The sequence below is a fragment of the Sminthopsis crassicaudata genome, chromosome 2 (assembly GCF_048593235.1).
Source record: "Sminthopsis crassicaudata isolate SCR6 chromosome 2, ASM4859323v1, whole genome shotgun sequence".
Classification (NCBI taxonomy): Eukaryota; Metazoa; Chordata; class Mammalia; order Dasyuromorphia; family Dasyuridae; genus Sminthopsis; species Sminthopsis crassicaudata.
Window position 1 is genome coordinate 588,699,019 of NC_133618.1, and position 14,759 is coordinate 588,713,777.

The window sequence follows — 14,759 nt, forward strand, 5'->3', positions numbered from 1 at the left end:
GTGCTGATGACTTACAAATCCTTATTATTTCACTGAATAACAAACCTGAATCATCCATTGCCTGTCAGCTATCTCCTCCTAAATATCTCATTCACACCTAATCTTCAACATGTTCATAATAGAATTAGTTATCTTCCCCTGTAAACAGATTTTTTATGCCTATTTTTATGAAGACTACTATCATTCCTTTAGTCATTCCAATTATAATAATGTTAGATTTGTCTTTGACTAGTCCTTCTCTGTCAGCATACCTTATTGTTGCTAAGTATTGTTAATTCTTCCTCCACAATATTTCTAATATCTATCCCCTTCTGTCTACACACTTGGCCTTCACCTCTTATTTGGACCATTACAATAGCCTCTTAATGTTTCTTTCTGCTTTCAATCTCTCTCCTCTTCTATAAAAGCCTTTCTATATCTCACAAAATTCTCTTCCTAAGATACAAATCATTGTGGCCTTACTTTACTCAAAATCCTTCAATGGCTCCCTATTGCATCTAAAAAAAATACAAACTCCTCAGTCTAGCATTTAAAACCCTTTACAATCTGGCCATAAGCTACCTTTCATGATTAATTCAATAATACTTCCCTTCAAAGACTCAATAGTCTACTCAAATTGAACTTCTAGCTATTCCGAAGCTTTAAATTGTCTCTTCTGCCTCCATATATTTTGCTGTAATGTTTTTCTTCTTTATCCACCTGTCAAAATCTTTATGTTTGCAAGATTCAATTGAGATGATACCTTTCCCATAAAATCTTCACTCATCCTCATGACTAGAATGTTCTTTCTCCTCCAGTAATGTTATTTGCATGTTTTATCTATCCAGAAGAATAGGTTCCTTGAGAGTAAGAGCTTTTTATGTCTGCCATTGTAGCACCTGCACAATGTTTTGCCCATAATGAGCACTTAATAAGTATTTATTGAATTAAAGTCAGATATTCTCACTGTAAGAAAAGTGCTTCTACAGAATGTTTAAAGGTATTTGTTAGTTAACTGTTTTCTCCTGTGATTTATGCCTTCTTTGGTTTACTGAGCAACAAATTTCCACCTTCACAAGATTAATTTAACCCAGGTCTATATTAGACCTGGTAGAGACCTATCAGAAATTCTTCTATCCTTAAAGCGTTAGATTTTTGTGACAGTAAATTGTCAATGATAACAAAAGATTAGCATAATCAATGTTGGAAGGAGGAGTTGTGGAAAGATAGGTACATTGTTGTTAGAGCTGTGAGTTGGTCCAATTACTCTGGAATTTGATTTAGAACTTATATTAATTGGCAATCTAATGATAGTAAATATTATAAATATTACATCATAAACAAAAATATATTTTATGTTATATTTGATCTACTGTTATATATTATATGTATATATGTTATATATTACATATTATATTATAAAATTTAAAACTAGAAGGATACCATATGTAGCTTCATATTTATAATATTTTTTTTGAATGAAAACATAATTGAAAAAATAAAATCTATTAATGTTTACTATGTTCATTATACTACATAGTAGAAATACAAATATCAAAAATGAAATAGTCCCTACCCTCAAATATCTTATGGTAGTGATGGCTAGATAAGGGAGTTTAGAACTGAGGAGAAAAGGATATCAAAGTGATGCATAAACAAGCCTTTGCCAAAAGAATTAATAGCATTAATTTGATGATTATGTGCAGAGCAAAGGGTAGAATTTATAGAGTAAAGGTGGGGACACTGTACTATACTTATAGCAAGAATGATCTGGATGACATATAAACCATGATCTGTTCTGTACCTGACCATATAAGTTTGCAATCACTTCCTGGCCATTTCCTCACCATGCTTCATCCACTTGAGCTATTCTCTTTAATCACCTCCTACCCACAACTACCTGTACTCTACATCTGGGTACTTGGGCTCAGAAACTAAACTTCTGCCTTAACTTGTCTAGAACCAAGCCTCCATATACCCTCCCAGCCTATCTCACTGGGCAAATACCACTCTGCTCTCTATCTTCCATTCATATGTTCTCTTCCAACATTAGAATGAAAGCTCCTTGAGAGCATCAATTGCCATACTTGCTTATATTTGTTCATCAGTTAAAAAGCATTTATTTAATACTTGCTAAGTTCCAGGCACTGTGAAAAGACCTAGGGATATGAAGAAAGGCAAAAATATCTCTCTGCTTTATAAAGCTCACAGTCTAATGGGAAAGAAAACATGTGATGTACATATATCAAGATATAAAATACATAAAAAATTACAGATAATCACAGAGGGAAAGACAATAGCATTAAGAAGGATTAGAAAAGATTTCTTGTAGAAGGTAAGATTTTAACTGAGACTTGAAAGAAATGAGGGAAGCCATGAGTCAGAGATGAGGAGAAACATTCCCAGCATGGGGAACAGCCAGTGAAAATGTACAAGTTGGGAGATGGGAATATTTTGTGCCAGGATCAGGAGGGAGGTTAGTATTACTGCATAACAGAGGATGTGAAGGGAAGTTAGATATTAGAGGACTAGAAAAGTAGGAAAGTCCCAAGTTATTAAGGCCTTTGAAAGCCAGAGAGTTTTATATGTGATCCTGGAGTGATATGGGAGTTTTATATAACACAGTGCCTGGCACATAATAATCACTTGATAAATCCTTTATCATTCATTCATTCATTTATTCATCTGCTTACTAATCAAGATAGGTTAGCTCTTCCATTAGTGTGGCAACTGCATTAGCACCCTATATACCTTAGAATCAGTCAGAGTCAGGATAAGCAAAAATCTTTATTCTTGGTCTTTAGCAGTAGAAGTGAAGAGATCTCTGTGACCTCACCTCCTCATCTCTCTCACAGAAGTGACCCTGGCTAGTCTTCCTCCACCTCCTAGTCCCTCCCACAGTTCTCTATATACACCAAACCAGTGGTACGTTGGAGGGCTGAATTATAGTAAAAACAAAAACTATGAACAAATTCCTATCTGCGATTTTCCAGTCTAGCTCCTCTGAAGGGCTCAGAATAAGTCCTTAAATGCAAAGGTAGCTCCTCTGAAGGGCTCAGAATAAGTCCTTGTCAGGGTAAGCAAAAGTCCTTGCCCCACGTTGGGCGCCAATATGTAATGTGCTATTGTCTCCAGAGACTGCCAATCGCTCTCTGGGAGGAGATCTGCTGTGTCAACTCAAATCTCTCGGACAGATTCTTCTTCCTGTAGAGAGCCCTTGTCTCCAGACAGTTGCCGCCAACTCTGGTCCAGAATAGAGAGTCTTCCTCTCTCTCCAGTGCCGCCCTCTTTTATCCTCCCAGAGAATGCGTGTGGGATAATGCAAAAGCTTCTGGGAAGAAATACTTCAACCAATGAACTTGCTCCTCCTAAGCATTCAAGCTCCTCCCCAGGAGTTCAAAAGGGTTAAACTCCTAATAAAGACCAGAACTAGAGAATTAAGTACTGACTTAGCACTTAGTAAGAACCTAACACCTATCCACACTGCATATATCTTATTTTGAAGTGAAGAAACAAAACGGGAACAAATACAATATTTAAAATAAAGTAAAGTTAAATCAACAAACTGTACCAGTATTTCAATGGGAACTATGGGCCTGCTTTTGGCTAATGAGATGGTCAATGTCTGGTTCCATATTTGTCACTGCTAGTCGTAACAAGTGATCCAAGGGTGCATCCATTAGTCTTGATCTGGTTGGAGATTTCAAATGTTTCATTCTAGAAAAAGTTTATTCACAGACATAAGTGCTGCCAAAGGATGGTTGCCATTTTGAGTGCATGGTTCCTGAGATGAGGATAATGTCTCAGAGGGGAGAGATACATAGAAATTATGAAGGCTGCTTGACTGGAATGCGTCTTTCAGAGAGTCACAATTCTGCAGTTCAGCCAGTTCCATTTGGTAAATTGTATCCACATTTTCAATGTCAATAAAAAATGGGTTACAGAAAAGCTGTATGTCTTGTTCATGGAGATAAAGCCATTTAAATCTAAATTGGAACTCCTTTTGCAATTTTTCCAATGAATCCATACATGTTTTGTTTGGAAATGCAATCAGCAGTTTTTCTGCTAACAGATTTTGAGTTGTGGGGAGATGGCAGACGTTTTCCTCCTTCACTTGTTTGATGAGGAGGCCTAATTTTACTTCAAATGCTTTGACATGTGATTGCCTATCACAGATGAGCTTCCCCTTTCCTTGAAGTTGCATATTGAAATTATTGAGTAGCTCTGTTACATCTGTCAGAAAGGCAAGGTGCCATTGCCATTCTGCATCATTGAGCGCTGGCACTTCTTTGTTTTTTGAAAGCAGAAAAGTTGTAATCTGGAAGTAAGTCATAGAAAGTTTCAAAACTCTCCCTCGACTCAGCCAACAGACTTCTGTGTGATATAGAACATCTTCATACTCAACATTTAGCTCACACAGAAATTCCTGAATTTGTCTGTGATTTATTGCATTAGCTCTAATGAAGTTAACACAAGATACCACAATTTTTATACCAGAGTCCCACTTCAGTGATTTACTACAGCACTTGTTGGTGGATGAGGCAGTGTATGGCTATTGGATGAGATTGGTTATGTTTGTCCATCTCTTGGTTAATGCCAGCAATTACTCCTTTCTTAGACCCCCACTATGCTAGGGGTACCATCAGTTGTTACACTGGCTAGTTTAGCCCAGTCCAGCTCCAAACTGTCCATAGTTTGGCAAACCTCTTCATAGATATCCTCTCCTTAGTTGTTCCTTTGATGCTTTGCAGTGCAGCAAGCTCTTCTATGACTTCAAAATAATCATTCATCCCATGAATAAAAATTAGAAGTTATGCAGAATCATGAACATCATTGCTTTCATCGAGTAACAAAGAAAAATATGAAATTTTTTTGTGTGGAGTTTTGCAAATGCTGATGCAGATTGTCTCCCATTTCTTCAATCCTCTGTGTAATTGTAGGTCCTGAAAGACTCACTGTACTAAATAAATCGGCCTTCTCTGGACACATCTCTTTGGCAACAGAAAGAAGGCATTCTTTAACAAATTGTCCCTCCAGTGCGTGCTACTAGCTTGGCATCTTGAAAACTTGCTCGCAGTGATGAAATATTTAGCCGCTTCTGCTTCACAAAAATATTTTGCTGAGTTGTCGATGTATTTTTCAGTCTTAATATTTTATCTTTTCTCATTTCTCCAACCAAACAATCATATTTATCTTTATGTTGAGTTTCATAGTGTAGAGGCAAATTATATTCTTTGAACACAGACACTATATTCTAGCATATCAGACATACTGCTCTTTCCTTGTACTGCATGAAAAAGTAATCACAAGTCCACTCTTCTTTGAATATCCTACACTCCAAGTCAATTTTTCTTTTTCTTGACATCATTATTTCTAAGGGATTCCAAATTGTTATTAGTAAAATACCAATATATATATATATACAGCGCTACAAAAACAATATACCAGCAATAACTTTGCCCACACAGAGACATACAGACTGCAAGGTCCAACTTCCTCCAAGCTGCCTCTGTGCTGTGATGCCTCTGTTTCCCGCACTCTCTCTCCCGCTTCAGTCCTTCACTGCACACAAGTCACTGCTCAGGCGGCCCTCCCAAATGCCCTGGCTTCCTCTGAATCCTGGGATCAGTTCTCATGATCCAGCGCTGCATGATCGTACATGCTGCGCTCGTAATTTATCATAATCGCAGGCAAGTCTGTGCATATATGTATATAACTGCACAATGTATTGTATGTGTAGAATGGGCTTCAGTGACAAATCGTGCATTGGGGCTTCTGGGGGAGGTCATCATGTGACTTGAAGCTGTACTAGTACATGGGGACCTTAAGAATCTGGAGGGGGATGAAGCAGTACACCAGCTCTGCACCCCCTCATACTCAGGATAAGTGGGGGGCACTAAGGTCAGACCCCCAGTGATTACAAGGTGATGACATATGTTAGCAATATTCCATCTCTTTATGAAACTACAGAACATACACACAATGATAAAACTGATGATCACAACAGCCAGACATGAGGTCACTATGGATACAGGGCCAAGGCCTGGTACCAGGAGCCCCACTCTAGGCAAAAATAGTAGTCAGTACCGCAACATGCACTAGAGAGGAAGCTATTACATTGTCATTACAACATAATGACGATGATAGAGTCAAGCTGGGACTTGTAGTACTGTTACTATACCCACACACCAGACACAGCCCATATATTCCCCCTGTAGGAGCTGTGACATGCTCAGCATGCACTGTACATCCCTCCCCCTGTCTGTTGTGGTGGCTTCCATTACTTTACAAGGCCACAGGCTGTCAGTTCTCAGTCTTCTGCATCTCTCTCCCTTCCCCACACCATACACCCAGGCCTGGGAACTCACCTCACCTCTGCCTCACACTCTGTCTCAATAGCCTCAGCCCAGTGCTGGAAGTGCGCATTGCTAATGCGAATTTAGGTCCATCATCACTTCCAAACTGGTGGCTGCATAAATGTCCTCAGCAGGCCTCATCTGATCCACGGGCTATAGTCTGAGGACCCCTGCACCAACCTATTGGGCCAGGATTGCGGGAAGGGTCATTTTCCAAGCTTATTCTTAGAGAGTATTGTCTAATTGGTAAGTAGCCTCAAGTGCTGGATTATCTGACCTCAGCACATTGACTCAAGAATTTCAGTCCTTTACACTTTAGAATTTCCAAAGCTTCCTCTAGGACCTGAGGAAATGGATTATGTAAAGTGTCTGGAGGGGAGTAACCCTATGAAGCAGAGCAAAATAGCCCTAGAAGGGTAGAAAGAAATATGGCCTATATGGAGGGCAAGATAACTGGAGGAGATATGAAATATAGTCTGGTTTTAGGAGTTAGGTATTTGTAATAGCAAAGAACTGGAAACAAAATCAATGTCTATTGAGTGGAGAATTGCTTACCAATACAGTATACTAACATGGTGGAATAATAGTATAACATAAGAAACTATGAATATCAAGATAGTGAGAAACATGAACTGATAAGGAGCGGAAATAAACAGAACCAAGAAAAACAATATATGCAATGATGACATTATGAGAAAATGACAACAAATCAAGATTAAATGCTACATAATAGCTAAATTGATCCTGAAAAAGAGACATAACAAAGCACTTTCTTTCCTTCTTTGAAAAGGTTACATATGTGGAACACTGCCATAGACAGGCATACCTTATATGTTTATTGATTTTGCTGAACTGCTTTTTTTCTTTTTAATTGTTCAATTTCTGTTATTAGAGGTAACTCTTTGTATAGTTGTCTTTGTATACAACTAGTTGTATAGAGAGGAGAGGCAAATGAGGGCAATTAAAAAAAAAACAATATTAAATACTTTTAAATTTAAAATAAAGATAGAGGTAATCATACCATTTTCTATTTATAATGTAAAGTAATACATAGTATGTATATGTTGATATATATACATACTTAGTATATATACACACACACATATACATTTTATTATTTGGAATGGCAGAAAATAATATTGTATCCCACTTTTACTCCTGTAAAGAAGACTTTTTTTTCAGATCATTCTTTGGAAACTGCATCCTTAAGAAAATATATTAAAAGAAAATTCTTAAAAGAAAAATTAGTATCTTTCAACACAGTCTGTTTGTGGCCTCATTGCTGGAGAAGTGGTCAGTGGCTTGAATCTGTCTAATTAGAGGCAGTTATTGATACTGGAAGGCTGAGTTCACTGTTGTTCCAATCAATAACATTAGAACATTAAATGAGTTTTGGACATTCCTGCCTTCTCATACTAATTTTATTCATCAGGCTAACTCCAAACCAAATTCCTATTAGAAGAATTCATAGGTATTGGCCCTGTAACCATTTGTGATATTCCCTGTCTCCTTTTTGATAATCAGAAGTAATAGATTTGGTGAAATGGATGCTTTGGATTTCTCTCTAGAGGGTACATTTAGAAAATGACCCCAAAAGACTTAAAGAAATTCTTCTTCAAGTGAGTCTTTTCACTGACAGGATCAAGTCAGTTTTGTTAGAAAGAGATTGTCAAGTGGCTGTATTGTACAGAATCATAAAAATCCATGTTTTCTCAAATTATTTTTTCTGTGAATATAGCATAGTATTTCCACTCTAAAATTGTTCTTTAAGATGGATTTGAAAGTTTTAGATACTGAGCATCATGTAAAACCATTGGTTTTAGCCAACAGTCTTCTCCTCTTTTGGTGTTAGTGAATATTTGCGAACTGAAAGACTGTCACATTGTCAGAATTATATATTCTTAAACTTCAATTTTATTAATACCTTGATGATTACAGGAAAACTTAATGGAATAATCCCTAACTTACTAATAGTTGTTGACTTTAGCATCATTTTGCCCAAGATACCTTTGGGACCTTTTTGTATATATAAAAAAAAATAAATCATGTCCCTAATCTATTTTTTACTTTGGCACATAGTATGAAAAACCACTCATAACATTCTATGTGTGCATATTTTCCATTCTATAAAGGTGAGTGTTTCTAATATAGTTTCACCTGGAATTTTCTTTATTAGGACATTAAAATTTTAAAGCAACATGGCATGAAGAAACTGGAATTCCCCAATAAATCCATTTAATTTGGATGCCAGCACTGAGATACATATAGTTCTGTTAATATATATATATATAATTTTTTTTTTTTTTTTTGCCAGATAGGTGGATGATATCCGTAAGGTATCTAGCTAGACTACTTAGATCCATAAAACTCCTTGGGAAAGCAGAGAGCAGGCATGAGCATCCTCTGTGGAGAAAGAGCCAGTCATCCCTACCAATTACTTAGTGATTATGGCCCACAAGGCAGACCAACCCACTTAAAGCAGCAAGGAACCATGAGAAGAAAAGACATATGGTGGTATGTGCCAAGCAAGTCAAACCATTCCTATCACCTTGATCACTGCCACCTCTCAGATCCAGATGGAAACAGCCCAGTCCCTGAGCCTGTGGCTTGGAAATATCAGCCTGTATACATCACCCTTTAGAGCCTACTTCCATTCAAGCCTCTGCTTTAAGCCAAGCCTCTGAAGCTCTCATGTTAGGAATTAACTCTTGTGGAGGTACTTCCTGAGAAATACTTCTTCAGGTTCTCAATACCTGCCTCAGCAACTATAGCTATGAAAAACTTCAAAAAGAAAATCACCATCAAAGTCCACGGTAATGTCAAATGGTTCAGCATTAGAAATAGATATAGTTTTATCAGTGTAAAGAGCTTGTTAGATGCATTATTACATTTTCACCCCCATACACTAAGGATCATGGGACTCATGTCATTTGTGGATACAGCCTCCTATAGGAGTTATCTTTTGCTGCCCTTCTTCCCCCACCCCACTAAAATATGAAGGCCTTGAGAGCAGAGACTATCTTGCATTTCTCTTGGTATTCTCTGCATTTAGCACAGCTTTGCACATAATAAGTACTTAGTAAATACTTTTTGATTCCTTCCTTCCTTCCCTATAAAATCCCTCCAACTTTCCCAGCTCTTTATCAAATACAGAGAGTTCTTTCAATGTATCAGCCTTGCTCATAAAATGAATCTATATAGTAAACAGCATTAATAGCTCCTGGGAACTTGTTAGAATTGTCTACAATCCAGATGTTTCATAGCATACCATTGATCCATTGTGTGAGTAAGGGGGGGTGGGGGATCATGATGTAGTGCAGCAAATGTTGCACCTGAAGTTTAGACATCTGAGTATCAATCCTCAATCAATTTATTTTTTTTAAAAACTAGTTGAAAGGGGAAAAGAGACACCTGTAGCCTTGGTCTCCCAGAATTGCTGTAAGAACCAAATGAAATAATGTAATAATAAAGCACTTTGAAAATCTTAAAGCTCTGTATAAATATTAGTTACTATTTGTTGTTGTTGTTGTTGTTGTAATGGAGAATCACTAAACTTTTCATAAACCCCATTTTTTGTTATGGATTACTTGAAGATATGCAATCCATTCCTGTTCTTCCCAGATAAATAAGGCTTTGAGCATTTACCAGAAAATTGAGTCCCTGGATATTATGCAAAATATGTAAGGTATTTTGAGTTTTATTGGAGAAAAAACCAACAACTATAAATTATAGCATTTTAAAGTTAAATTATTAGTATAGTAATAGCTTCCATGGGTATTGTTAAATCATTATTTTGTTATGATAAGTCTTGGTAAAAAAGCATGCATTGTAAATGATGATTATTAAGTTTAACAGTATTTTGCGTTATTTTTTATTGTGGACATAGAGATAAAATCCCATATTCCTACTTCTCTATCATCTATAGTCCTGTATAGCTTCTGCACTGAGAAACCACCTATCTTACCACATTTCACCTTGGGGGGAGGCATTGTATATACATAAAAATAGCTGCGAATCAGCTGAGAGAAGATAATATAATGGGGATGCCAATTTGTGGTCAGAAAGCTGAAGACACACTTCCCATTCCTTCCCTGCATTTAGTAATGTATCCTCAGGTGTAAACTCAGCTGTAGTTTTTGACAGTGAACTGCAGAGTAGAGTATCACCTTTACTACTCTCCATGTGTAGTAAATCAGTAGTAATAGTGTTGTACTTATTTATAATGTTTTTTTGTTTTTTTGCCTTTCAAAGCATCTTCACTTAAGTTTCTTCATTTCTCACAACGTAACTGTAAAGAAAGAAAGTGTCATCTTTTCCTTGCAAAAGGAAAAAACAAAACAGAGGCTCAGAAGAGATCTAAGTGGCTTGGCTAATATTTTATGGCTAGGAAGTATAAAGAGCCAAGACTGGAACCTGAGTCTTCTGACTCCTGATTCTAAGATCTCTCTATTACATTAATGTCTTGAGAAACATTAATTTTGAAAACATTTGTCATTATATATCAATTATTTTAAATCATCATTAGAGTGATTCTTCAGTACCATTATAACAAAAAGTTCATGTCTTAAAACATATCAATTGCTATTTTTTCTTAAAAGAATTGTTTAGTTACTTTGAAGATCAAATGCTAGTGTCCTGATTTGTTTATAATTAATAAGTAGAACATTCTATGATAATGTTAGAAGATTTGGTAGCTGTGGTTTAGCTATTTGCATTTAGAGTCTATACTTTAGTGGCCAAAATTATTAATAAATTTAAACAATTGGAGAATTTGAACAAGATATGCTATTTAAGTGGGGAGCAGGGCTAAATTTCTGTCTCCAAATTCAGATTTTCTTATAATTGTGCAAATTGTATATGTAATTATAGTTAATAAATAAAAGTATAGACATGAAAAAATATGGTTAATATTACTTTCAAGATCTCAGGAAATCTTAGAAACTAATGCCAAATATACAAGGTGAGAAAATTCATATTATATATATTCATGTTTTATAAATATATTACATATATATATATATATAAATTCATATTTTATATATTCACTATCTATATATATTCACATTATAAATTGAATTCTTCTGTTCTAATTGATAGGAGGAATAAAAGAGAAAAAAATACCCAAGTTCAATTACTAGAGCAAAGTAGTATCAAAGTTTCAAAAGAGTTTGAACTTTGTTTAACAGGCAACAGAGATCTACTAGAGATTCTTGAGCAAAAGAACTATCTGGCTATTCTTAAGGGTTATTGCAGCAGCATAAAATGTGAAAGAAAAATAGAAAGACCTCTTAGGAAGCAATAGGCCAAGTAAATAGCATTTGGGTTATATAATTAGGGTGGCCTAAGGCTACAGATTTGATAGCTATTTCAGAGGTAGAAATTAAAAGCTGATTGATTAATAGACATAAACAAAAAGTGAAAGGTTGTGGCAAGATTTTGAAGATGGGAAACATGGTAAAATGATGGTGCCATGAACATAAATAGTAAATTCATAAGCAGGAGCAGCTTTAGAATTAAAGAATTAAAGATCACAGAGTTGGTTTCGAACACACTTAGTCTGAGGTGCTTATGCAAAGTCCAAATGGAGATATCCTAGGCAATAGAATAGATAGGTCTAGGGCTGAGAAGATAGGTCAGGGCTGTCTGTCTAGATTTGTAAATCATCCAAGAAACTATTATTGAAAACATGGAATTAAATGAAATTGCTAAGGGAAACTGCATTGAGAAAAGAAAAATGATCCAAGAACAGAGCTTAAGAAATGTTGTATTCCATGTTTTTCATCTAAGTTTCTCATCTAATTGCAACTTGTCTTTTTATAGGTGTAGACATCTAACCTTTTAGGGTCAGAAAAAATATGAGTGGACAATGAATTTAATTTAACAACTGTTTATTAAGTGTCCATTATTTGCCAAACATTTGGAGATAAAACAATAAAAGTCTCTGTCCTCAGGAACCTACATTCTAGTAGAATATATGTTTTTTAAAGGATAAACTGATATCTTTGAAGCCAGGGAAGAGGGCAAGTATCCAGAAGATGATTTAGTCAACTTTTGTCTAATGATATAGTAAATCATATCTAAAATATTTACTTGGGAAAATATTTTGTTTTTCAAATATGGGAATCAAACCATTCCTCTTTTAACCTAATATAGCAGTGTTTTCTGAAGTTAGTTCTACAGCCATTTTAATTTGACATTTTGAAGGCTGCTCACATGCATAGGGATTTTTTTTTTTCATTATTTAAACTTCTGTTTATAATGCAGAGCAAATTGGCCAGGAGATGTTGGAAAACCTCAGTCATGACAGGGAGAAGATACAACGTGCTCGGGAAAGGGTGAGTTGGGTATCTTGTAGCCTTTTTGCAAATATAATAAAGCATGACCTGGTATACAGAAATTAAGTAATAATGGCATCCCAGTAAATGGCCACATGATTCTAACGAATTTTCTAAAGAATACTGAACTGTTTGAATGAGGAAAGAAGGAAAAAAGTAAGAATTTCTTCCTTTAGCTCTTCACCTTGGAAGACCTCAAGTGAATATCTTGAGGGAAGCTATAGGAGTGCTTTATTTCCCTCTATTCAGGGTATTTAAAAATAATAATAAAGAACTGCTAAAATATTTAATCTCATTTTCCTTCTATTTTATTCCCACTTATGTTTTGGGAATGCACATTCATAAATTGAAAAATGACTACCAGATGTATATTAAACTTTGTCAGACTGTAAGACATTTGCATTTTCTCCAGTTCAAGTTCATATATTCCATCTTTTAATGTGTTCCATGTATTCCATCTTTTAGTGCTCTTGAAATTATCTATCATAGTCATTTCTCTGAACCAAAGATTTTTAAGAGTTCATTTAGATGTGATTGTAAGCATTTGGTTGGGTTTGGGCTTTTTCTTCTTCTTCTTCTTCGTCTTTTTTTTTTTTTTTTTTTTTGGTAGTTCTTAGTATCTGTAGATATTTTGTATTATGTTTCCTCAATATGAAATAAAAATATCAATTATTACTCATTTTAAAACAATGTAGTTGTATGAAATCTTGTTTTTAATACATATTTACACCCTTAGCTTCGAGAAACAGATGCTAACTTGGGAAAAAGTTCTCGGATCTTGACAGGAATGTTGCGAAGGTAAGAGCAAGGTAGGGATCGGCTTCTTTTTTATTCCATGTTTTTCATCAAATTGCAAATTGGCATTTTACAGGTGAATCATATATAGTTTTGCTATCCTGTGTCAAGACCCTTTTGAAATGACTATGAAATGACTTAAATGTATTAAGTCTTGTTTGGATTTGTTAAGTAAATCAGATTGAAAATTTTCACAAGAGTAAAGAGGATACCTCCTGTATATGGGGAAAAAAAATTAGGGTTAGACATAAAATATTTCTTCATAGCCTAAGATAGATCCCATGGCAGAAACAACCTGATTTCATTTCCTTTATTAACAGCTTCCTTCTTATGTAGACATTGTGGTTTTTGCCATCCTCGGAGACATAATGAAATGCTAAATCAACTCTTTTTTTTTTTTTTTTTTTAATTTAGGGATGAGGGTAATGAAAATATTCACTCCTGAATATATGGATGAATGGATGTGTTTGTGTGTATATACATTTTATTTATATATATATGTATATAAAATGATTTTTTAAAATATGAGCTATTCTGATTTGAATTTATAAATACTGGTGAATGTATTTCAGAACTTTATATGTTTTTTATCTGTATTTGATAGAAAAACTATATGGTAATATAGGAAAATAAGTGAAAGACTGTTCTGAATCAAGGAAAGGTATTTTGCTTTTATCTAGAACATTTGTATCAGTTTAAAATTTAATCAGTTACTTAAAATATTTGACAGGGGATCGTTGCTCTTTCAAAATCTTTCAAAAAAGACATCTTTAACATAAAACTATATTAACTCACATTTTATTTGCTCTCCAGATGGGGTGGGGATGGGATGTACATACATAATTAGGAATTGTATTTGTATAGACAAAATTAATAGGGGCTGTACTTAAAACATCACCTAAAGAGCTGGTCCTATAAAAACATATCTTTTCAAATGTCCAAAAATCCCCATTGATCACATATTGATTTACAATAATTTGCCAAGACTTGATTAGCTAAATTATTCATTTATCACTAGCATGACTATAACAACAAATGTAAACCGAATAATTTTGATTTAAAGACTGGTGTTTCTCCCCCTTTAAGCCTAATCAAAATCATTTCTTCTGTTCCCTGTATATTCTGACAGCAAATGTTGACCTGACTCCACTCTGAGTCTCCATTTCATAGCTTTCTCACAATCTCAACTCCTAACTGTACCCTACCAAATTCTCTGATTAAGAGTAATATGTAAATAACACAAGCTAAATTCAAAATCCATAGAGAAAGGAACTGGCAATTGAAAGAGATGCTT

The 14,759-nt window shown here is 35.1% G+C and overlaps 1 protein-coding gene across 5 annotated transcripts in view; it reads left to right on the forward strand.

Moving 5' to 3' along the window:
* Positions 1–14,759, forward strand: part of VTI1A (vesicle transport through interaction with t-SNAREs 1A) — a 421,992-nt gene that overhangs the window by 240,121 nt on the left and 167,112 nt on the right. For 2 of the 5 annotated variants that reach the window (XM_074295623.1, XM_074295624.1), the window contains 2 exons: positions 12,600–12,670; positions 13,407–13,479. The exons of 1 other annotated variant lie outside the window; for it this stretch is intronic. In XM_074295623.1, coding sequence (XP_074151724.1) covers positions 12,600–12,670; positions 13,407–13,472 — 137 coding nt within the window. In that variant the 3' untranslated portion in view covers positions 13,473–13,479. The remainder of the gene's footprint in view (positions 1–12,599; positions 12,671–13,406; positions 13,480–14,759) is intronic. 2 more of the 5 variants (XM_074295620.1, XM_074295621.1) reach the window with 1 other exon arrangement.